At 42.9% G+C, this 25,153-nt stretch overlaps 1 protein-coding gene across 1 annotated transcript; it reads right to left on the bottom strand.

The window, feature by feature from the left end:
• Nucleotides 1–8,501: 8,501 nt before the first annotated feature.
• cyp4v2a (cytochrome P450, family 4, subfamily V, member 2a) lies at nt 8,502–20,861 on the bottom strand. The gene is made up of 11 exons (XM_076295991.1): nt 20,669–20,861; nt 18,649–18,761; nt 17,976–18,061; nt 16,233–16,423; nt 16,008–16,077; nt 14,559–14,685; nt 14,116–14,289; nt 12,979–13,081; nt 9,948–10,082; nt 9,649–9,828; nt 8,502–9,217 (listed from the first exon to the last, which is right to left on the bottom strand). Exons 1-11 carry the CDS (start codon nt 20,859–20,861, stop codon nt 9,042–9,044), a joined length of 1,548 nt encoding a protein of 515 aa, XP_076152106.1. The 3' UTR covers nt 8,502–9,041.
• Nucleotides 20,862–25,153: the final 4,292 nt, after the last annotated feature.

The raw sequence follows: 25,153 nt of genomic DNA, 5'->3' as shown, positions 1-25,153 counted from the left end.
ATTGCTGGTCAAAACGTTAGCGTAAGAACTGGTTTAAAATGCTGAATGAAGCACAAAGCTTTACTAAAGCACATCCACTGTTTAAAGTCACAGACACAACGAACTAAGGTAACTTTTACGCATGCGCGAACCTATACATACCGGTAGATATGGCTGTGTAGTCTGTGCCATAAGATTTATTCCTGCAGGCTGCCCGTTTCGGCTGTCATACTTTTAAATGGCTTCGCAAGAAGTAGGCCTACATAGACCATAACTTGTACTACTGTCATCTTCTTTAAGAACGTTTCCCAATATTTCCCATAGCCTATATCGCTTTTCCTGAAGGGTGTCTTTATTATTTTAACTCGCGTCTTCAGCTTCTTTACTGTTGACTTAGCCTACTGTATTGATGCTTTACTGTATTGATGCTAGCCTTCTCGTGATATTTTAAGTAGGCCTATTTGTAGAAAATATATATTTAATTAATTTTAACTGACCCGCCGGCAAATGACCCGAATATCATTAAAATATTTGGTTTATGACCCATAACCGCGGGTGACCTGCAAGCTTACGAGGGGAGTTGTGGGAGATTCAGGTAGGGTTGCGACTTTTTGGACTCGCCCACTCTGTCAAAGAGACGTGAATCATGTTTTGGCCTACAAACCTTTTAAAATATTGAAAACGGATCATTGATCAGGGGGAAAAAATATCATGTATCAGGAAAAAAATAATTTTCCTCGGCCCTCCCCCCAGGCCAAAAAATTTCTCCTGGGCCTTCCCCTAAGGCTTAAAAAATTATCTTAGGCCCTCCCCCCCCTGACGACCGGCCCTCCCCCCCCGGTAAATATCGTACAGTCCCTAAGATAGGCCAGCTTCGTCAAGAAATGTTCATTAGTGAACGTGCTTGCAGATTCAAACATGCGCTCTTCCTCCAAGAAGAGGCGACTCGGAGCTCAAACATGTGCGACAGCACTTTATCTCGGGAAAGCCACCTTGCCTCGCTGTGAAACAGTACAGCCTTTTGGTCAGCTACCATCTCTTCGCAAAGTGCGGAGAATAGACGCGCTTTTAAGGGCCGGGTTTTGATGAAATTCACCACTCTCACAACAACGTTCAAAATCTCATGGTCGGGACTAACTAAGCTGCCTTGACACGAGCGCTTCCCTGTGGATAACACAGTGCGTTCTTTGCGCATCGGGTGCTACCTGGGCCCAGGCTACAGATAAAAAAATAAATAAAAAAACTCCTGCTTTTCATGTCAGTTCGCGCCCCACCTGCCATGTCTCCGCGACCCAGTAGTGGGTCGCGACCCACAGTTTGAGAAACGCTGGTTTAATGTCACATCAGAAGGAAAGTGACACATGGGTAGAGATTAGTTGTACAATAAGGTGTTAGTTGTATATATATATATGACCCCTACCAGACTTCAATCCCGTGAGTATGACACCTTCTGACAAATAGTGACAGTCTGAAGAATTTGATAGATGCATCCTGTAAATTACACATTTTATGTCACAGATGGTGACTTTTGGAGGCATGTCTTCAGTCTGTACATTCCTGATAGGCTTTTGATGGGCCCAAGATATCTAATCTCCCCCACTGGAATCTACAGTGTACAAACAGACAGTACCTTTTCAACATTAATATCAGTTGAGGTGCTATGTTAACTCAGTGTGACGAACTCTAATAAGGCACTGCTCTTCATTTGACGTCAAGTGAGCTGAGCAGGAGTGAGATAGAGGAACGCATTTTCGTGTCCTATTATTGGACATACAGTATGGCTGACACGTTTCTTATCTACACTGAGTCAGGATTTTTCTCAGATTGAACAGGTGGAGAAAAAGACAAGGACAGCAAACCAAATGCACCAGGAGAACCTGTTTGCGCCTCATTTGAATTCACGGTCAGTGAAGGGGTGTTGACCGGCACGGCATCGTCTGCCTCTCTGAGGCCCTGCTAGGAGGCTGCGTGACTCCCCCTCAGCTCATCCTAGTGGGAGAAGAGCATCTAGGAGCCCTTAAATATTTAAAACCAATTACTACATTTGCAATTATCTACCCACTTGAGGTAAAAGAGAGAAATGAAGCCTGTGGAGCGAGGACTTCAGTCAAATCTTCATTTGGCTGGTTGCTGCCAGTGTTTGATGGACTATGATGTTTTTTTTTTATGGTGCATGCTTCCATCTCATCAGAGAAGCAAATGGGGGTTCATGCATGACAAGATTAACCATGACTCTCTGATGCATCCCTTCCACTAAAAATCATCATAGGAGTGATGATAACAGACCAAGCAGTTATAGAGGCTTCTGTCACTACAGCAGCTATGCGAGTGAGTGAGCTGCCATTGCAGATCTGAGATGACAAGCAAGCTAGTCAGCAGTTCTGTCTCCCTGGGACAGTGCTTAGGCATCTAGGAAGCCACGTCTTCAGACGCTTTCAGTCTGTTACTTATTTACTCACCTTGTCCCACTTCCATTGAACGTTTTAGTTTTTTTTCCCCTCAAAGCATTGGTCTATCAGTGCCTGTGTGTAGGGGCATATGTTTGTCCTTATACATGAGTTTGTTTGTGTGTGGGTGTGTGTGTTTGAGTGTGTGAGTAAGTATTCCTACAAAGCTGTCATGGTCTATATATTACCAGGCTATTTGACAGGCAGAGTGGGGGGAAGTGACAGAGAGAAAGAGAGAAAACTGATTGAATGATGTGTTATGCCCACACACTCCTTAATTCATCCGCTTTTACATCCGTGGATGAGGGTGAGAACTGATGAGTGACTCCTAAACACACACACCCAAGCACACACACATACATCTTCCTCCTGAGCTAGACCCCTTCATCTTTGATGCAAGCTGTCACGGCAGTCATCATGAGCAGAGGAAATCTCTTGACCCTCTTGACCTGTCTCCACTACTTTGTTCCTTGATTTGACAGCATCCAGCGCTGCCATCACAAACATTTAATGAAAAATATATTACACTGACAAAACCATCAGGCACGCAGCATATACTGCAGGAGGATTAGGGAGACATATCCAACCCCCACATATGGGTAATCCGTTAAGATATTTGTTATGAAAAGAATGGCGACTGGCATTGTATGATTACAGTGGGAGTTTTTTTTCTTCTCCAGGTTACCTCCAATTGTGTGCGCTGCCATGCTATACAAGGGGGAGTTCAAGCGCTGGTGCCTGGGTCCCAAAATAAAGAGTGGGAGCAGGGCCCATGCCCCGGGTGCTCTCCGAGGTCTGTCACTCTCATGCTTCCATAGCAAGCACCGGAGCAGAGGGGAACGAGAGTCTGAACGGCCTCATCAATCTCCCAAGCCTGAATATGGGTGTCACTCTTGAACTTCTCTTCCCTTCCCTAAAACAGGCAGCGACTTGACAGTATTCTTTCGTTTTTTTTTCAAATAAGAAAGTAAGGGTTGGGAAAGGTTCACAAGAATCCTTGAAAGTCTCTGAGGACATCCGTTTAAATCCTTCCCTCCTCTCCCTCTCCCCCTCCCTCCACGTCTTCCGCTTCTCTCACCCCTCACCTGAGGTTCACAGCTCCCTGTCTCCAGCCGAATGTCTGCCCTAATCCGCCAACTTACTTTTGGGGGGATGGGGTGAGCGGAACAAAAGACGGGAAGGAGCGGCAGGGATGATTAATCTCCCTCTTGCAGCTCCGGCTATTTGGAAGGGACTCTTTTGATGCGGGCGGATCTCTTTGATGAGGTGAGGTTCTTAACCCCAGGTGTTCCCTCCAGTGATCCCTGCCATGCTTTAAGCCTAGGGCCTCCAAAAAAAGCCTCATCAGACTCAGAAGCTATACGCTCTCACTGCCACAATGGCGTGACAAAGACAAGGAGACAGAGAGAAAGAGAGAGAGAGAATGATAAAGAGGACTGAGTAAAGGGAGAGATTTGTACAGAGAGGGGGAGAGGTAAGGGAAGTGGTTTGATCAGCCAACTAGAACATGCTGAAATGGCCTGAAGTATGTCACTCTGATATGGACATTTGTTAGATGTTCGGACACCTCAGAGTTAGAGTTGTGGAAGCGTGTGGTGGCAGAGGGCTGTGCGCTGTGGTGATTAAGCCACTTCTTGCTCTCGTAAAGACCTTCCTGACAAAGTACCAGCATCAACAGCCTCCTCTTTTGACACACACACTTCCAACAATCACACATCTGCCAGTATGAGAATCTTCAATTACAGTTCTCTCTCTCTCTCTCTTTCGCTTCCTTCAGCTTGCCACTGCTAAGTGTCATCTCCCTCTCTGTCTGATACCACAGAAATTGATAGCATATTGTGCCATTTTGGAAAAGTCCTTGATGGAAGTGAAAGTCCTAAATGTGTTTGGGGGTTATGATCAGCCTCAGGGGAATGGTGCCCCACAGAAAGATGCAGAGGAAAGGAAAAGAGAGGAAGAAGGGAGGTAGAGAGAGAGAGAGGGGGGGAGTATGGGAATTGCTAGTGGCCAGCTCCTCGCTGCACCATAGCGGAAGAAATTGAGGGCACGGCCCACACATCCCACAATTCAGTTGTAAGATTAACTCTCCGCCGACTTCAAAAGACAGACTGTCATGCCGGGCCCTGCCGCCTTAAGCCAGTGAGGTGTCAGAGTGGTGTGAGCACTAAGCCATGGTGAGCTCCCCATTTTAAGCATGTTAGCAGCTGCTAGGGCCTGCACCTCTTCCCTTTTCCCAGAAAGAAGGCACAAGGTCAGGACGGGGGGGGTTACGAACTAAAAAAGACAGTTTGTTAGAGAGAGGAAAGGAAGTAGCATTTTCAAGATCTTGTAGTAGTTGTAGCACAGTAAGAAGAGTTCGATTTGAGAAGCCAAAGGAGAGAGAGAGATGGAGAGAGGTAGCCATGGTGGTTCTAGTTTTCTCATTAGGGAGCAGTTGGCAGCCCAGCATGTCAGGGTGGGGCTGGTCTGTCCGCTCATTAGCCCACAGTATAACCACAGGGGTGACAATATTAGCATACTGATGTGCTGTGTGTGGTCCATGTCAAAAAGGCCATATGCTGCTGTTCTGCATCCACAATGCGATTTTTGTAGTCCCCACTCTCACACACACTTTCCCTCATCATTCTTTTCTACAGTTGTTTCCCTGATCCCTCTTGTTTCTTTCATGTTATTGCTCAATCTCCTTTTCCTGTTTCCCTCTGTCCCTCCACACCCTCTCCCCTCCCCAGTCACCACCCCCCCTGCCTCTCTCTCCAGCTGTCACGGGGTCCTACCTAGGGGAGTCCACTCCGTTTTATAAAAATAGCCTTGCTACTCCAAACCCGTCAGTGTTCTGTAACAAGGGCATCCAGAGCCCAAAAAAACATACCCATGGCAAACACATACACACCAAAAAATAAATAAAATAAAAAAACACCCCACGCCTAAACACTTGTGTCTATTCCTTGTGTTCTGTCTGTTCACATCAGTTCACATCATCACGCTACCCTCGGAGCAAAAACTCTTGACCGTGGCAGTCAAACAGATGTGCGGTAGCCTGCGACGACTCATCGATTCCCCTACGCCTTCGCTTGTCACCTCTCATTGCTTAGCCTCACATATTAGCCTGATGTTAAGGACTGGCTCTTGGAGAGCAGGGGAGAATTGGCAGACGGCTGCTGCTGAGGTGGGGTTGCGCTGGGTTGGGTTGGGTGGGGGGTGGTTGTGGAGAGAAAATGGCTTCCTTGCACGTGCCGCTTGAGTCTGCGAGAGCTCATTCACACCCTGTGGTGTTCCATTGAAAAGTCTGCTGCTACTCACGCGGCAAAGTTCAGGCGAGGAGGGCGCCCAACAAAGCACACTGCTGCCCCACAGTGGCCACTCTCGGTCATTATACAGTGCCGTCCATGTTCATGTCTGTTTCAAGCTCAGTGATTTGGAAGGAAGCAGGAATGTCAAGTGTGGTGGTGTTACTGTTGTCTTTGTCATCACCTTTCCCATCATTTGCCTCTTAACCATGTTTCAGTTTTGTTTTTTTGTTTTTTTCAAAACAAAACACTTTCAAAGCCAAGTCTCCATCAGAGTACAGAGGACAAATGAAATCATTCCAAGCAGGAGGGAAAGCAAGAGAGGAAGCGTGAAGGGGTGAGAGACTATGAGAGAGGAGAAGAGAGAGGAGGATGAGTGGAGTAGGCAGACCCAGACAGAAATATTTCTGCTGCTGGCTCAAAGTGGGTGTCAATTTGGATCACTCTGCCCTAGAGGTAATTCCATCCGCCTTCCATTAGAACCCGATATTAGGCCTCAAATTCAAATCAAAACACGCCTTGAGAGGTTTTTATTTTTAGGCATCTTTAAGTGTTTCAGGGTTTGTCTTACCCTTCTCTGCATTGTCATCCTGTGTGTGAAGGAAGGGGAGAGGGGACAGCTGGCCTGAGCGTGCCTTGTGTAGAAGATCTGCCAATTTGTCAGCAACAACGGCAACAGTGGAACTCCCTGATGATTAATATTCCACAGGCTCAGGTCCAGAGGGATTATATGGGAGGAAATAAGGAGAGCATGGGGAGTTTTAATTAAATCTGCCCAGTGAGGTTGCATTTCGCCTCTGTTGCAAATGCAAAATAAACACACACATTCTGCTGAATGCTTGTGTAAATCTCTAAAGAAAACCAGAGAGTGAGAGCAGGAATAAGAAAAGGATGAATAGGAGAGAGAGAGAGAGCAAGAGACAGAGAGAGAGAAGCCAAGTAAAGGACCTGAAAAGGACCTGGCTTACAGGCAAACCCACTCCAAATATAGCCTTTAAAATGTTATGCACGCTGCTAATACGCCACCCCAAGCTCTTCTCTAGGAGTGAGTGGGCACAAGGACTCAACATCACACAAGACATCACACCAGCAAATGAATGCAAGTCCACCAAGACCATATTATTTTAATTACTTAATTTTCAATATTTTAGTAAAATAACCAATTGATGCCAGAAACTATTTTTAGTATGCCTACATACAGAAAGCCATATACTGTATATACTGGAAAGTATTTGTTTCACTGTGGCAAGATAATATTATCCATATTATTCTTATGATTAAAACGTTATCTTGTCAATCAAAATGAACAGTATCACACAACCCTTGCAGTTAAAGCAGTGGTAGTAATAATGATTACTATATGATGGTTAAAGCAGTGGTAGTAATAATGATATATGATGGTTAGTATCGACAAAAGACATTTCAGTGTTAAGAGTCCTTTAAGTTTAGAAAAAAATGTCCTACTATTAATTATAATAGTCCTACTAAAGCATAAAAATAATCTCAGAAAGACACTTAATGATCCATGACTGCATGTGCATCTAAATCATCAATGGATTATATATACCATCATCATGGTGCTTATTAAGTTAAAACTGTGCAAAGGACTTCTGCCATCCTTAAATCATTGCTTAATGTGACACCCACTCTACTGCCTATAAATGTTTAAAGGACTGCCATATAGCTGAGACAACGGTTATTTGGTTATTAGGCCAACTATGGATATTGAGATCTACCTGTACTTCCGTTCAGTCACACACATACACTGACACACAGTCACCAACATGACCAACATCTTAACATTCTTAGGCAGTAGTCTGGTACAGGTTCATCTGTTTTCTCCAAATCACCTCATATAGAAGACGGCTTGCTGATGGCTGTCTGCTATGAGTGGCAGTTTCACTTTCAGACATCTGACCTGCACCGTGCTTGCCCACTTACAGTTCCCACTCCTGACTGCTCCGCTAAACATCATACACTTTCAATTCCCTTTTTTTTTCTCATCAAGACTGTTCAGCCTTTCCCTGTGCTTACTGCATTCATGCCTTCGCCATTTATAGAAATTCAAGCATGCTACATTATATATATATAGATGACTTATAGAACTTGCATCATACAGGATGTGAATAGCCCAGCTGTGTGGTCAAGGCTAATTGTACCAGGGGTGCAAATAGTCACTCCGTTCTCATTATTTATGTCTAATTGTAGTTGCAGTTGTTTTGAAGATTCTCACAGTAAGCCTGGCATGTCACCTGTGTCAGCTGTGTAGAGTGGGGTGATAGAGATCACATTATAAAGATGCAGTTGCACGTCTGTGTGTGTGTGAGGGGATATGAACACGTCTGCATAGCAGTGTTTGTGTCTATGACTGTGCATCAGGGTGAGTGTATTGGAGTATGTGTGTTTGTGGTTATTAGTGTATTTGTCTCTAGATGCCTGGGTTTCAGCGATTTAGTCTGGATGTGTGTGTGTGTGTGTGTGTGTGTGTGTGTATGTGTGTGTAAGCTGCAAATCAAACACAACAGGGGTGAAGTCTTTACACTCTCTTGAGTTATGCCCGGGGGCAGAAAGAAAGAGGATAAGAGAGCGCTACCGGAGGGAGAGGGCACCAAGCTGATAGGCAGCCTATCAAAGCACTGCTGCTTCAAAGGCTCCACATTGAACAACTGGCCCCAGAGTGCAGGGCATTTAGGCAAACTCTTTGGGAAGGAGGTCTTTCAAGTTAAAGGAAAAGGCCCACTGCATTTCCCTGGGATCAGGCTCATGTTTTGTTATTGTGATGTGCAGATGGTTCTGAATTCACTAGCTCTCCAGATACCAAAGTACATTCATGTAAGTGTATTGCATATTCAGATACTTAGAAAGTCAAACAAACTGAATATTCAGAGTTGAGTCATTTGGGAGATTGTTACACAGTGGAACTGGTATGATGCTCTGATTTGTCATATGCCAGGTAATTACCAAAATAACTTCAAAGCTGTCTGTACTGATGCAGATGTGCATATATCACAGTGTTATGAACTGTAGCACTGTGTGATCTTATTACAGTGAGCTATTTACAGTATGAACTATGCTTGCTCTCATGCACTGTATTTGCAATGTTGAGTTATACTCTAATAATGAATGCTCCTACCATTCCCTTACTAACTTTGTTGTTATACAGTAGCACTATTCGATGGATCATGGTTTTATTATATGAGTTTGGGTTAATCTCAAAGGACGCTCCTGTTTAATAACCCTGTATGTACGTGTTGTTATTTGTTGTTTGTTCTTGGGCTGTGGTGTGTTGCTTTAGACTGTTTAGGCTGTAGAGTGTTGGGTGGTGCTGTTAAGCAGTTGACAGGCGTTTCCTCCTCTCCAGCCGGATCCAGATGCCGTTCTCGGGTCGCAGGATAAGCTCTCCCATCGGACGCAGCTCCTCCCTCGACTGACATGCCACCACGTCAAAGTAACGCAAGATGGACGCTAGGATCACCTTCTCCTCCATCAGGGCAAACCGCTGACCTGTCACACATCACCAATGGACACACATGAGTACTGAAGGATCTGACAATGAGCATACAGGTGAACTGATACACAACTGTGCGCACCGACCCTCACACACTAAGCATTTGAGCTCAGGTTACAACAGGTTAAAACACTATAGTAAATTCATTGTTAATTTGGTCAAACTTCACACCCTTAGATTTGGAAGCAATCTGAGTCTCAGAAAACAATAACAATAGTCACTATCATGTGGGTCAATTGAGCATTTGAAATCAAAAAGTATGTTTCATCCTTAAATGCATATTAAGCTACAAACCTAAGACACTAAAAATGAGCATGCAGTGTATGCTTTCCAGATCTTGTATATGTAAAGAAGTGTAACCAAATAGATAAATAAATCATGCACAGATAAACCCCTAGAGTGGTTGGGTATCTTTCACAGGGCTTACCAATGCAGTTGCGGAGTCCAGCGGAAAAGGGGATGTAGGCGTACGGGTGCCTGCCCACACAGTTCTCAGGCAGGAAACGGTCCGGACGGAACTCCTCCGGGTCCGGGAAGAAGCGTGGGTCACGGTGGATGGCATAAGTGATGATGATGGCATTAGTGCCTTTGGGCACTTTGAAGCCATCTGAATGACAGGAAGGAATAATGTACATATGCATTTGATGGTATTGGTGTGTGTGTGTGTGTGTGTGTGTGTGTGTGTGTGTGTGTGTGTGTGTGTGCGGAGTGTCCGGCATCACTCACTGATATGTGTATCCTCACAGATGGTGCGGGCGAAGAAGGGCACGGAGGGGAAGAGCCGCAGCGCCTCCTTTACCACACACTCCAGGTACCGCAGCTTCTTCAGGTCATCCGCATTGATTGGACGGTCCGACTCACCTGTGACAACAAGTTGCTGTGTCATGTGTGCCTTGTCCCAGCTGCTGAGATCCTTAGCACTACTACTACTACTACTACTACACACATGTACACATACATACTTACTCATACATCTGTGTGTACACATCAGAGGCGATTGCTCTAAGACTACAGGGGAAGCTCAGCCTCCTCTAAAATATCACGGAAAATCGCATCAAATAACGCTATTACATTAGCTTCTAGACTACTATTCCAACTAGAACATGCTGAAAAAATTTTCAACTTCATGGCTAGTTTGATCAGCAATAAGGTTTTGCCGGTCATTTATCGTGATTTCGCACCCGTAATACATTGCTGTAACAACACGATCTATCAAAAAACCATGCAAAAAACCCATAGACGCTCGGCTTCACTGGCTTTCAATGGCACTACAGAGTGGGCTGATCTCAGTGCAGAAAAGCTACACGTTTATTGGACAAGCGCCACAAAATCATCATTTCCAGGGAAGCCCGGCGTCTCTGGGAGTGAATGGGACAGTGGGATGGCCCGGACGCCGAGCTTCTGTATGATGATTGGAGGAACCGTTATAGAGGCTGGACTCTTTTTGATTGACAGCATATGTCGCGATCTGACAGGAAGTGGTTCAAGTTCAAGGCAGGGATGCGTTAACGTTAGTGTTGGCAGGTGAAGCCGAGAGACAAGGCAAGTTACAGCTCAAATTCTCATAATTTGGGAGCAATACAGTCGGTTTCTATTTGTCTTTGTAAATAGCATACTGTAAATAAAACCGTAATGTGGAGTTACAGAGTTTGTGACTTGCTTTTGTTCCAGTTGTGTATTTAGGCTAAATTAGGTAGCGTGTGTAGGCTACATGCCATGTCTGCCATGCCAACTCTATAGCCTAGCTGCTACTGTTTGGGATACTTTTTGCCCTCAAAGAACAATATAGCACCTTAATAATATTAATTTAATAATTTACCATTTTTATCAGAGCTTCCCCTTTTCCAAAGAGCAGCAATCGCCACTGGTACACATCATCTTCCTATGTGTTATCCATGTAACATACATGCACACACACACACACACACACACACACACACACACTCACTGACTCAAATATACAGTATGCATACATCGACCATCTGTCTACTTACTGTATGCCTAATTCAGAAGGCGCAAGTAATTTATCAAAAATATTAAAGGCATCCATCAGTTAAGTTTTCTAGGTGTTATGAGCCAGGTCACTAATGGTGGACTGGGGGACGAGAGTGCCAAAAGAACTGCATTCCAGCCAACTAGGCCCACAGGAGCAATTTCCAGTACCCAGCCAAACCAAGTTTCAGGTAAGAAGGACTTACAGTTCTTAAACCCTATATGCTTTGAAAATGGCACAGACAGAAGACCTCTAAATGCATCTGAGAAACATTGTCTCTGCTCTGCTGATATAGTTTATGTCTTCTGTTACAATATCACAACTTTAACCTTTAAACACTGTTCGTTGCTACCCCCCTTAATTTACTGTTCGCGGTCAAATTTGACCGTACAGTTTCAATTGCTCTTATTTGTAGGAGTGCATGTATGGAGATGTCTTAAGGGGCTATCATATTGTACACGGTATGCGCTGCGCTCACCGCTAGGTTGCTCTTGGTTGAGGTAACGTCCCAAAGATTTTTGTTGTGCTTGCCGCTGGGCTCAGCGCAAAATACCAATGACTTACAGTGTGCCGCGGTACAACCTGAACTTTGACCGAGGCACGCGCAAGGGTGGCAAAGTGGCAAAACTTTAACATAAATTAAAAATGTACACTATAAAAATAGTAATAATAATATTTTTTATGTATATATTTTTAAGATTTGTTGCCTCAATGGATGTTGGTATGGTAGTCAGGGCACATACTCAACCATAGCGCTGGCATTTTGTAAAACTTCATGAAGCACACTCATGCACTTCACACAAACAGGTGCCCCTCTTCCATCCTTCCATCCACTGTTAATCACAGACACAGGGTGCCTCACTAATGCATCGCCTTTTCATGGGGGCCCTCATACAGGGGTCAACCTGACTAAAGGGTCCCTCATACAGCTCTTGCTTTGAGCACACTTCCGTTAGCTTCACAGCAAGCCCTTTCACTTCAGGCATTATGTAGCGACAGGAAAAAGCAGTCACCCCACCTGGCCTCAAACCCCAGTACAAAACTTGCACTCTGATTTCATTTTTATTGTAGAGAGCTTTATCATGTACTCAAAGCACTGTGACTGGATACAATGTAGCTTTGCTGAGCGCAGCGGCAGACCAGTTTTTTCGTGCGCAAGCCATTGACTATAATGCATTTCATAGCGCATGTCGCATGTAATGTGACTGGCCCTTTTCATCTCCTTGATGAAAATTATACTCTTTCGCATTCATTTCCTATGGCGGTCATTTTTGACTGTAAACAAAAAAAGGGTGACCAAGTTGAATAAATCACTTATAAAAGAAATTAGTCACAATAAATTTCATGTGTTCAAATGCCTTTTGTGAAGGATATCATAAGGTCTTGAGGCAATTTGATGAAAAATGCCATATTTATGGTACAGGGAATGTGTAAATCGGTCATTTTTGACCAGAACAGTGTTAGAAGGTTAAGAATTTAGAGATACACAACACACCACAAGACAAAGAAAGCAGACATAAGGTAATACATTTCAACCTTCAAACCTTCCACTGCCTGTACTCAGTAGACAATTCTTATCACAGCTGTAATACTGTCTGTGATGTTTACCTCAATTTGGACTCATGACAGTAACATATGCAAAATATCAAGCAATATTTATTCACCTGTAGGGATGGTTTTGTGTGTGTGTGTGTGTGTGTGTGTGTGTGTGTGTGTGTGTATGTGTGTGCTCATGTGCCTGTGTGTGTGTGTGTGTATTCCTACCAAACACCTCCTGCAGCTCTTGCTGAACTTTGCGCTGCACGTCTGGGTGGGAGCCCAGCAGGTGAACGGCCCAGTTCATAGCGGCGGCTGTCGTGTCGTGACCCTACCAGCGGGGGAGTGGGGGAGAGCTTGTTAGAGATGAATAACCATTAGTTTTCATCAACACCATAACATTGCCTCTGCTCAGAGTTTGGCCATGATTACACACTGGTCATGATAAACATGATACAGCATATGTTAGGGAAAAAAGAAAGACGGAACGACACCTCCATTTGGTCACCCTTATACAGGCTCCTCAGACAGGGCTTAATCCAGCAGAGAGCACCTATAGCCTGTTAGGAAGTCACTCTAACAGATCAGCATGATTGAAGTGATTTGGTTCATGAAGGGAAAGTAATTATTTGCTGTGATGGTACAGTATGTTGTGCCATCTTGCCTAGCTATGACCATGGAAACGTGCGCAGCATCTCACGCCGTAACAAAAGATCATGTCCACATTGGTCAGCATTATTATGACACACTTAGATCATCTAGAGCTGGAGGATTATTTCCTTGTCTTCTTTTCCCCTGCTTACTATAATTTGTTTCTAAAGAGTGTGAATTGTCAGTCAGCACAGACACACTAATGCAGAGGGTGTTTGGTTGAGTGCTGGTGGGCACTCCTGAAGTGCTTGTCTAAAGGACTTCATCCATCGTTCCAGTTGTGATGCCAAACCCATTAGCCTGCTAATCTATTTTGTCTGTGCTGCAATCATAAATAACTATAAGCTCACTTCAATGCTATGAATATTTAAAATTGAGAAATGGAATTAAAAGTGGTGTGTGTGTGTGTGTGTGTGTGCATTAATACAATATTTCTGTGAATATGGAACTACTATGGAAGGCAGAAGTATCATTTAGGCCATCTTTTGTGCTTATGACAACACAGACATAGAGTACAGTATAACATAGAAATATCTACTCTTTCCAGTTCGGTGGTACTTATAAAAAAAGACAAACAATAATGGCCTCATAGAGCATGAATGAGATGAGGAAAATACACGAGTGTAGTAAATACTTAGATCTGCATGTGTAGACCAGATGTTTAGTACAGTATATGTATGGACTTCCTACTACCCTCTGCCCTAGCCCACGCACCTCAAACATAAAGGTGTCCACTTCCTCCTGGATGTCCCTGTGGGTGAGCTTGTTGCCTTCCTCATCTGTGGTCTTCAGCAGCATGTCCAGGAAGGCCCGCCTCTTCCTCCTGCCTTGGTCCGATTCGCTGTCTGACTCAATATATGTGATATACTCCGCCCTCTCATTAATCACCTGTAGGGCATTAGCAGGTTGCAGTCAATGTCAGTCAATTGCAGTCAAGTGTGCTTGAGTGCAAACAACAACTTTCGAGTGAAGATGGAATATATAATCAGGTAGACAACTGGTCACTTGGCACACAAAGGTTGTTTCAGCAAACCAGAAGTAGGTCAAACGTACACATACACATTTTTACTCTAGTGATGAAATCACGGTCTAGGTTATATGGCAGGACATGAAGATTAGATAAGATTCAAATTTCTCACACACGCATTCCCACTCACACTCTCTGTGAAAGAATGAAGGACTCTCAGGCTCTTGTCGTGTTCCCTGCCCTCCCCAAAAACGTTGTACATAAAATCTGGCCAAAACCAGGGCATCCTCTGTCTCCGGGTGATGATGTCACTCATTCTATAAGCATACAGGTAGATTAGATCATAATTCCTATTAGTCCCACAGCAGTCTGTAACATCAGGTGGACCATAATGTATACGTACTTGTTAGGAACTGCTGAATGTTATCAACAATATAAACCAACATATCAGTAACAATGCACCTGTTTGGTAACTGCATATGTAAGGCCAACATAATAAATCATTTGTACAATGTTAATGTGGATAATTTGCATTCAAATGTATCAGATTTATTTATCATCATGTTATTCAGTGAAACTTTATGAATGACTCAACTTTTCTACTACCTGTTAATTTTTCAGCTCTGCAGAAACTCTCCTGAACCAGTGCTGTGACAGACAGCCTTTAATGAGGTGAGTCTGTGCCCTTTACTCCACTAAAGAGCTTCAGGCAACATAACAGAGCCACTGGGTCGCCATAGAAAACCCCTATGGGCCCAATGTTCCTGTTTGCACTGGCTCCGATCGATAGTGCTGACTCACGAGCTTCCAAACTGATCTGACACATAATTGGCATTTATTTGAGAGGGAGAGCAGGCAGTGAACTGCTCAGCACACATGGCCCTCCTCTGGCCCCAACGTTCCCAACTGTTAGGGAGGCTTGTTTGAGAAGTGGCTCACCTTGTCCACTAGCAGATTAGCTATTGGAGATGTCTAGTTATTGTAAAAAAAATATTGGTAAAACTTTACGGTAAGGGTACATGAATTATCATGAATTCATGCATGAATGAATTCATGATTTATGCATTACTTCATTCTTTTATATCTTATAAATCATCAGGAATTTACATGAGTTCATAGTCTCTCATTAATGACCTCATTCATGAACAATACATCAACTAAAGCATTAGGCACGGTGGGTCCATCGTTATGGTTTATAATAAAGTGTGAACAATGGCATGTGTTTAGAGAACTGCACAAGTTGTGTTCAAATCAGAATTTGAGTAGTGATGACTACATTTTTGGCAGATAAAGAAATCATCATGATCATTCTTAATAAATCCTAAATCATAATGATGTGCTCACCATATTTAATGCTTTAGTTGATGTGTTGTTCATGTATGAACTCGTGTAAATTCCTGATGATTCATGAGATGGTAAGAAATGAAGTAATATGTAAATCATAAATTAATTCATGCATGAATTCATGATGTACCCTTACCGTAAAGTGTTACCAAATTATTTCCAGTAGATGTGAGATAATGATCTGTCTGCTTACTGAATTAAATGTGTTGCAATGTGATCAGGGTGCTCATTGCTACGGTTCATTAGGTTGGTTTCCAAAACAACCCTCCATTTCTCTGGTGACTATAATACCCACCTGTACACACAACGCACATATTCCGAATCATAGTTACTCTGGGCGTAGATTTTCTTCCCCATAGCCGTTTCTGAAATAGATTTATAGGTATATTTATATATAATGTTACCCCCTCACAGGAACACATACACCTTCAGAGACTGCCAAAGGTCAGTCTCCCATGACATAGAACACAGAGAATACATACCATACCTCAAAGATCTGTATGTATGAACAGAGTCTCACCACAGATAATGTCCAGGGCACAGAGTGTGATGTGGTTGAAGCAGTTGAAGGGTCCTTTGCCTGCCTGCTTGTCCAGTTTCTCCACCAGAACCTCGGCCTGTTCGTTCATCACCTCCAGAAACTCAGTCAGGATGGAGAAGTGGAAGGTGGGGGTCAGCATCTTTCGCCGCCGGCGCCATTTGTCCCCAGTACTACACATTAAAGGTGCACTATGAGTTCCTGCATGGTTTCAGCACGATTTCATTTTTGTCTCAAATCGTAAGCATCTCCTTGATCCGCTAGCTGCCTACCCCTGAATACACTGTGAAAAAGCCTGGTCTTGGGAGACAACACAGGGGCCGTAATCATCAAACAAACACTACAGTAGGGGCACAGGCTGTGCAGCAAAATATAACAAACCACGTTCCAGCCAATCACCGACATCAACTACACATAACTCACACCTTTATTCTATCACTTGTAATACGAACATATTTCCTACAACTAGGTGAAATAATTGGCTATGCATACTGAAGTTCCACAGTTAGCTAGCTAGCAAGCTAACCGTTTTACATTGGAGAATATTGAGCTAAATTTGTCCTAAACACTGGGTATTGGAAAAGAACATCAGTCGGTTACATTCTTCATAACTGTTGTGTTAGTAAAAGGATTGAATGTCCTGTGAATTATAACTAGATGTAACATGTGACTACTGGATGTCTTTCCCATTGGAATCGATGATATAATGCCAGCAGATAAATGTATCTTTATGACGACGATGCGCCGTTAGTACATGGGGGGAGAGGCGAGCTTGCTCTGTTTTGTTTGGTATTTACACAAGTGACACAAGAAACTCATAGTGCACCTTTAACAGAAAGAAGCTGAAGTCTGTAAGACTATGTAGTGTTTTGAATTAAGTCTTATATCTGCATTGTGAAACAAAGACAATGTGGCAGATGTAAGAGCATGGGTGTGTCAGAGTGACAAAGAGAGATAGGGAGAGAATCAAGAGGACATACCACAAGTACCAGAAAAAAAGGACAGCAGTGACAACTATCTACAAAATGCACCAAACAGGGTTAGGTTAGTGCTGCATTCTATAAATATGAATAAATATATTAGAAATACAGATATAGTTGCGAGCATCCAGCAATGAGGGGTGAGGGGACCAAGCAAAGGTAGTCCAGTATTGTTACATATATATATATATATATATATATATGTGTGTGTTTGTATATATGTGTGTGTGTGTGTGTGTGTAAGGTCATTTTCTGTTTGGCGGCTTAGCCACCAATTCTGATTGGCTGTTACGGGTGAATGCTTTTCTCAATTGTGTCTTGTCAAAAGTAATGCACTGATAAGGTATGGTCTGAAGAAGGTCTGCACCACTGTGGGACCTCCCACAGTATTACCAGACTCCACTACTAAGTTTTAATTCCAAAAACATCAACAGCTACAGGCCAAAATGCATTGTTGATAATTGCAGTGCCCCCTAGAGGTCAAAAGTCACCAACATTCTTGAGTGTCCTCCCACGAGTTTGTGACCTGTGAAAATTTTGTTTCACTTTTGATAAAATTCAATATGGAAGAAAATCCATACATTTTTGAAAATCGAGCAAACGGGTCAAAAGTAATGTTCATGAACTCACGTCCAACTTCACAGCTTTGCTACTTGGCCCCCAATAATAGGGAAGAAAACGTAGAAACACAATGGGGCTTCGCTGCTTGGCCCCCAAATAGACGAATAGAATGCGGCGTGAGTACCTGGTCAGAAGGCCTGTTCCAAGCCACGGCTGAAGGAACTTGTAGGCATAGGCCTTGTCCATGTGAACAGGGTTGTTCAGCACAGTCTGAAAGACATCAGTTCATTTCAGATGATGCCACTCAAGACAATGAAAACCAAATGGTAGTATAATCCTCTATTTCAACTACTCGGTCAGTGTATCACTAAGGTGATCCTGGACACCAGGGGAGTCAGGGGAGTTTATTGTCCTATCAACATGGACATTGCAGTGTTACAGACAATGTTTTCATTTGAGGTGTAACTGTGACTCAGGATGTGTTGTTTAACCATAAACATGGGAGGGGCCATCGTGGCCTACTGGTTAGCGCTTCGGACTTGTAACTGGAGGATTTGCCGGTTCGATCCCCGACCAGTAGGAACGGCTGAAGTGCCCTTGACCAAGGCCTGTAACCCCTCACTGCTCCCCGAGTGCCGCTGTAGCAAGGCAGCTCACTACTCTAGGTTAGTGTGTGCTTCACCTCACTGTGTGTTCACTGTGTGATCTGGGTGTTCACTAATTCACAGATGGGATAAATGCAGAGAAGAAATTCCTTGTATACGCAAGTATACTTGGCCGAGAAACCTGATTTACATTTACATTTACAACATTGGGTCAAGTATAGTTCAATTAGATGATCAATAGAAGCCACATACCTCAATAGTCTCAGCATGAAACAAGAGGAGAAATGGCACAGGGCCAATCCAGATTTTGAGCAGCGGTGTATCCCGGAACTGGACTGTGTAGCCAACCAACTGGCAGAAGAAGTCTGAAACGAGATCATAACCAATGAGAGGAAAATCAGCAACATCAAATAGTAACTCAGATCTGGTGGGAGTGATGCCAATGCCTGGAGAGAGAGGGGGGGGGGGGGTGATAAGATCTAGACATTTACATAGACGTTGCATTTACTTTTGATGACTAACACTGGTACAGGTAACGGTGTAACCAAGCTTGCATCGGTGGGCAGACTCGGCACCCATCTGGCACAAAATGATGATTTTTAATGGGTCTTCTTCGGTCAATGCAGCAATCCTTCACTGTGAAGTACTTCACCATACAGCTGCAACTACATGCACTCTTCTCCCTTTTCTTCAAGCTCCTCCACCTCATTTCCCCATCTGGTACTCTTCTAATTTTACCAACCATCCAACCAACCACATGTCTCCCTCTGCTACTTTTTTGATGTCTTCATTTCAACTCAATCAGATTATTTACCCATCAACGTATATGCACTTGCTCTCGCTCTGCACACTACATAGTAAAATCAACAGTGTTCAATTACCTCTTTAAAAGTTGATAACACTATTCTAATCATATATGTTCCGTAAGGGATAATGTATTGTCCGCCGGTAATTATCAGAAAATAAGTCCCGACAGGGAGAACAGAACCCCGACGCACAGCGGAGCTTATTATCCCGATTTATACACAGCTACTTGCCAAAACGAGAAAAGAAACCTAACACAATGAATCTTTAAAAATGATTTTGCTACCGTTTTGTGTCTTCCGCTGACAAAATAAATAGTTCGCCACACAGATAGAACTTGACAGTTTCAGGTGTTGCGTGGCAACGTCTTACTAGCTTAATTTCCCTTTCAATGAAATTCCATTGCAATAAGCGAACGGAATTCTTGCGGAGGGATATGAAAGACATTAATCAACCCGTTGCCATTTACAGCGGTGATTATATACTTTGCCGGTGATTTATATAGATTTAACATAGGCCCGAACGTTGGGAAGGCCCATTCATGTGAATGGAACTTTCTGCAGCACTCTGAAGAGCCGTGTAATAAAATATGTTAATGTATGTTTCCATTAACTCATTGAATGCCAAGCTGTTTTCGGAAGCTTTGTCCTAGTGCCAGCAATCTAGACCATTGTTGATGATTTTTGTACAGCCACAGCATATTCTGTGTTATAGCAATGAACACATACAATGGCTCGGTTAAAAGGTGAGACTTTAAGCTCTCAGTGAGTGCAAACCGTGTATTTCTACACGCCTCTGTTCCTGAGAAATCCCAAGCTAAACAGTGGCTAGTTTTCATCAAAATCGCTGTTTTTTTCTAGAAATGGAGATATATCGTCTTTCATGAAATATGAAGTGTTGCCTGTAAACTTTGCGGGAAGTGCTCAGTGAGACCTGGCGAGACTGCCACCTAGTGATAGACCCACGAAAATGGCCTGGTTTTGACCTGACGTGCATGCGTCACTGATTCGACTCAAAACGGCAACCGAGTTATGATAAAATGTCCAGATTGTGCGTTTTCATGAGTTTTCGATCGTCATATATTTCATTCCCATTCATCACAGAGTTCCCAAAATCACATATAAGGTGTGTTAGAGTGTCTAGTTTCGTAATAAAAAAAAAAAAAGCTAAAAACGTAATATTACGTTTTTGGCACTCAACACATGGGAAGGAAAAACTTAATATTACGTTTTTGGCATTCAATGAGTTAAGTGTTAAATCTAGAACCTGTTATGGTCTTCAGATCAAAAATGGGTTATCTAACACTTAGTGAACTCTTTTTAAAAATGTAACTCTTCAAATGTTACACTTGTGATTTTAGATTGTGTAATTCATTTAGATTGTGTAATTCATTTCTTGCTTCTCTCTTCCTCTTTCTCTCTGGCATCCATCCTATCATCTCTCTATCTCCCCGTCCCCACCACCTCACCTCTGGCATTGGATTTAAATTGCAGTGCATTGCCGATCAGCGGGTATGTTCCGTCTATTCCTGGGATCATTTTCATCTCTTTCCAGTTGCGCATGTAACTGCTCAGGAGCTGATAGGTGAAGTACGAAATCAAGGTCATGATGGCAGCCACCACCAATGAGGCAGCCGTGTACAAGCCCACAACCTCAGCCATCTCTTGAACAAAGAACTGGAAATGCAAGAAATGCAAGAACTGGAAGCAAGCTTGTCCAGTGATGGAGGACAACTGGGTGCGCTACTTGTTTGTACCACTCATATAGCGTGTTAGCTTTCTCTGACCTGTTGCCCACATAGGGCTTTTCCCCCTCCTGCAACCGAATAATTATTAGCCAATGCTTTCAGGTCAGTTTTGTACAAATGACCTTTGGAATTAACAAGTTCAGACGGACTCTGATTAGCAACTGAAATCTGTCAGCTGCAATAAAGAGACTTGTTGATTGGGTTCATTCACATCACCACACACACAATATCGCTCCTGTGCTGCTGTCTTACCATTGGCAGAGTATCAGAGCTTGATACAAAAGATGGATGAGATCAGATATTAAAAAAAGTATTAATCAATTAAAAATGAATAATGGTCTATGGGCTACAACCCCAAACAGTATGCTTTAAAACCAAACACATTGATTTCATGTCTCCCAGAACACTTCTGGAGGACATCTCTGCATATGCTCTTTCGCTCTAATGGTGGACCATTCATGCAAACTGTCATGCATATGTATTCTGTTTAAACTTGGGTTCAGTCAGTATTGCACAAACAACTCTCTAACCCAGCCTCCTCTTCTGGGTTAGAGAGCACAGAGTGTGTTGTCTGAGAGAATGCATAATCTGAATACATGCAGAACTGCTGTATCCATGTAGGCTATACTTTTTTATTATACAGCTCTTCCCAATGCTACGCTCCATTGACTTGTACGACGGCGTATTAGGGCGGCCACACATGAAGAAAATTTTTTTTTTTGCCATGACGGGATTAAACTCGACATGTCGACTTTAAAGTCGCCATGTCGACATTAAACTCGACATTTCGAGAATAAAGTTGAAATATCATGTCGACTTTAATCTCGACGTGTCATCATTAAACTCAACATTTTGAGAATAAAGTTAGTTTGGAGAGAGAACAACCGCTCGGGACGATTGAAAGGGAGAACGAATGAAACATTGCAGTTTTCTTCGAGTGCAACAATGATTAGACATAGCATCATGTGGACAAAACATAGAACATATTAACCTCCGTTGCTCAGCCAAATGCTTTCCTGTTATCACGGAGTTACAGGCGATAAATGCGATGGTCAAAAGTAAACGTCATAGCGGTTTATTTATTTATTGTAGGCCTATTATTAAAGAGTGTTTTTCATCTAAAGGTTCAACTTCATGCTTATGCACTAGACTAGGTATACTAAGTGCTCTCCTCAATCCCAGACTTTCACATTGCATGTTTGTTTGTAATGGATGCAAAACAGCCTATTTAGTGCGGCAGATTAGTGAAACAATCGTTCATTTTGTGATACAAGCATCAAACTTGGCACAAATATTATTTGGGACCCACTTTATCCAAAAAGCACATTAGCCACGCAAAAAATCCAATATGGCCGCCATTTTCCAAGATGGCCACCATTGAAAGCCATTAAACTTGGTTTTTGACTTGGATTGGGATTGGACTATCACATTTTGATGATCTTGATATCTAAATATAGGTAAAGGAGTCTGGACTTTCCAATTCTACGATAAAATGTCAAAGACTGTGTTAAATTGTGAAGATAGACGCAATTAATGGGAAAAAATAGCACATTTTAGTACTACTTTTAGCATAATTAAATTGTTTTTTGTTAATAAATAATATATATATATATATATACAGGGTTGGGTAGTAACGGATTACATGTAATCTGGATTACGTAATCAGATTACAAAAATCAAGTAACTATAATCAGCCCAGATTACAATAAAATAATTGTGTAATCAGATTACAGTTACATTGTTGGGGATTACCTGATTACATTTTATTATGTAAGCAATGCAACTTTTTAATGATAGCCTAGTTATCTTTTAATTCGACAAGCTTCGGGCTTGCCGGTTCGATCCCCGACCAGTAGAAAAAATGTGGGCGGGGGAAGTGGTTGAGCACTGCTCTCCCATGCCCACATCCACGGCTGAAGTGCCCTTGAGTAAGGCACCTAACCCCTCATTGATCCCCGAGCGCCGTTGTAGCAGACAGCTCACTGCTCCGGGTTGGTGTGTGCTTCACCTCACTGTGTGTTCACTGTGCTTCACTAATTCGCGGATTGGGAGACCAAATTTCCCTCACGGGATCAAAAGAGTATCTATACTTACTTACTAACTTATTTACTATTGGGGCAGGTCTCTTGGCACACTGCCTGATCTTTTCCTCCTAATCTTAATGTAGCCTCTTGTTTTAGTGTTACCGTTTACTTTGAGAAAGTCACCAGGTCCCCCTGGTTGAAAAACATTACAAAGGAATAATTTTCTCACCCCCACAATTGAAATGGACATGGTGTCATTCAATCTCAGGCCATGTCCCTGGGTCAAAAAAATCCAGCAAAAGCTAAATTAATTGTCCAGGTGTGCCCTTATAAAGGTTAAGTTGAGTTGTGCATGTTTGGAGAATAGTGATCCATGATCACATCCATGATGACTAAGTGATCAATTTTGGGATGGGGAAAATTTCAACCACCAAAATACCACCCCCAAAGTGGAGAATAGCTATAGAAATGTATTAGTTTTTCAGACAATGGGACCTGGTGACCTCAAAGTAAATGGAAACACTAAAACAAGGGGCTACATTAAGATTTTTGGAAGAAAAGATCAGTTAATTCACACAGGAATGCTTTACTCAGAGCAAAGAGATTTCTTAGATGTAATGAAATAATAAACAGAAAAATAGAATGAGAATTCTTTCATCAATTCAGTGGTGGTGTCTTTTACTTAGGGGCATATTTATTGAAGTAATCTAAAAGTAATCCTAAAGTAATCAGATTACGTTACATGTTTTTGGTAATCCTGATTACGTTACTGATTACAAAAATTGCCATGTAATTTGTAGTCAGTAATGGATTACATTTGAAAGTAATCTGACCCAACCCTGTATATATATATATATATTACCTCAATAGAACAACAAAGACTAACAGGAAATGTGTGAGAAAGAGAGACAGGGCCCCAGTAACGTCTAGTGATGCCTCTACTCTGTAGCTAGCCATATCAGAATGTCTGCATTACAAATGAATTTAATCATTGCATTTGCAGGCACACAACGGAGTACACTCAAGATTAAAGCGGTAGCATTTACATCTTCCCAGACATTCAATGTTGACACATTTAGTCAATTGTTGACAGCTCTCAGCAATTGGTGGGAGTCATCCACGCTACTTGCCAAATGTCACCTTCTTTCCTGCAACCCCAGTTTGCAGGACTCTCCATATTCATTTGATACTTGCCTGACCCCATATACAGGCAGCTTGATAGGTTGCACACTTAACATGCTTAGCAAGAGATGCCCATTTTGGTGGAATGTCATCATAGGACCTCTGCTTCCGTGTCACAGGCCTTAATCAACACAGATTTCTTATGTTGCGCATGTAACGAATGCCAGCTAGCTTAGCTGTGTGTGGAACGTTGGTAAACCTCACTCCCCGATGCCTCAAGAGTGCTGCTGGCATGCAAGCTTGTAGCCTGGGCTTTTAGCTCAATTATCAGCACGCTCGACTCCCAATCCGCGGGTTCGAGTATGGGCGTGTGCAGGGCTGAATCGCACAGGTTCAAAACAACGCAGGTTACACGCAACTATGAATTCAATTCAATTTCAATTCATTGTGCTTATATAGCGCCAAAACATTACACATGCATCATGGCGCTTTACAGAATGTAGGCAATCAGAGAAAAAGAAAAGGAAGAAAGAAAGAAGGCCCATGGGTAACAGGGGCGAGGAAAAACTCCCTAGAATTGGAGATACATATAGGAAGAAACCTCGAGCAGATCCACGACTCAAGGGCCTGACCCATCTGCCTAGGGTCAATACGGCCAGTAAGGTCTGTAAACAATGACAAATGCATATGACAGTCAGGTGTGGAGAATAGGACATGGTGTTTAAAGCACCTGAGGTGAAAGTTACAAGAGGTGGGATGATTACGTATCCAGTATGATAAAGCATTAATCATGATTTAGTGAGAGAAAGTGCAATAGTCCGCCGTCGGAATTGTCCAGGAAAGAACGTTGTCAGGGGGCAAGTGGTGGGTCAGCAGACAGGCCAGAATCCAGGCATAGTTGTCATAGGCAGGTGATGGGGCTGTACGTGCCAGGAATCCAAGTAGGGGGACAGTAATACAGCAGTCAAGGATGGGACTTCAGGTGGGATGGGTAAGAGGAGGGCCAGGCACATGGATGGTTGATGACTGGTGATGATATACCTCACAAGTGAGGTACAGT

The sequence above is a fragment of the Alosa pseudoharengus genome, unplaced genomic scaffold, assembly GCF_046254945.1.
Source record: "Alosa pseudoharengus isolate Yale_2024_CS ecotype anadromous, Long Island Sound unplaced genomic scaffold, YU_APseudo_1.1 YU_APseudo_1.1_scf_2, whole genome shotgun sequence".
NCBI classification, from domain to species: Eukaryota; Metazoa; Chordata; class Actinopteri; order Clupeiformes; family Clupeidae; genus Alosa; species Alosa pseudoharengus.
The sequence above is the reverse complement of the archived record's forward strand: the minus strand, read 5'-3'. Positions and strand labels throughout refer to the sequence as shown.

Excerpts from the sequence above, each read along its gene's own strand:
- cyp4v2a (XM_076295991.1), bottom strand. The coding sequence starts at position 20,861 with ATGGCTGAGGTTGTGGGCTTGTACACGGCTGCCTCATTGGTGGTGGCT. Across the intron at positions 16,424-17,975 it reads GGAACAGGCCTTCTGACCAG|TACTGGGGACAAATGGCGCC; the intron begins GTACTCACGCCG and ends TTTAATGTGTAG. Across the intron at positions 13,082-14,115 it reads TGGACACCTTTATGTTTGAG|GGTCACGACACGACAGCCGC; the intron begins GTGCGTGGGCTA and ends CCCCGCTGGTAG.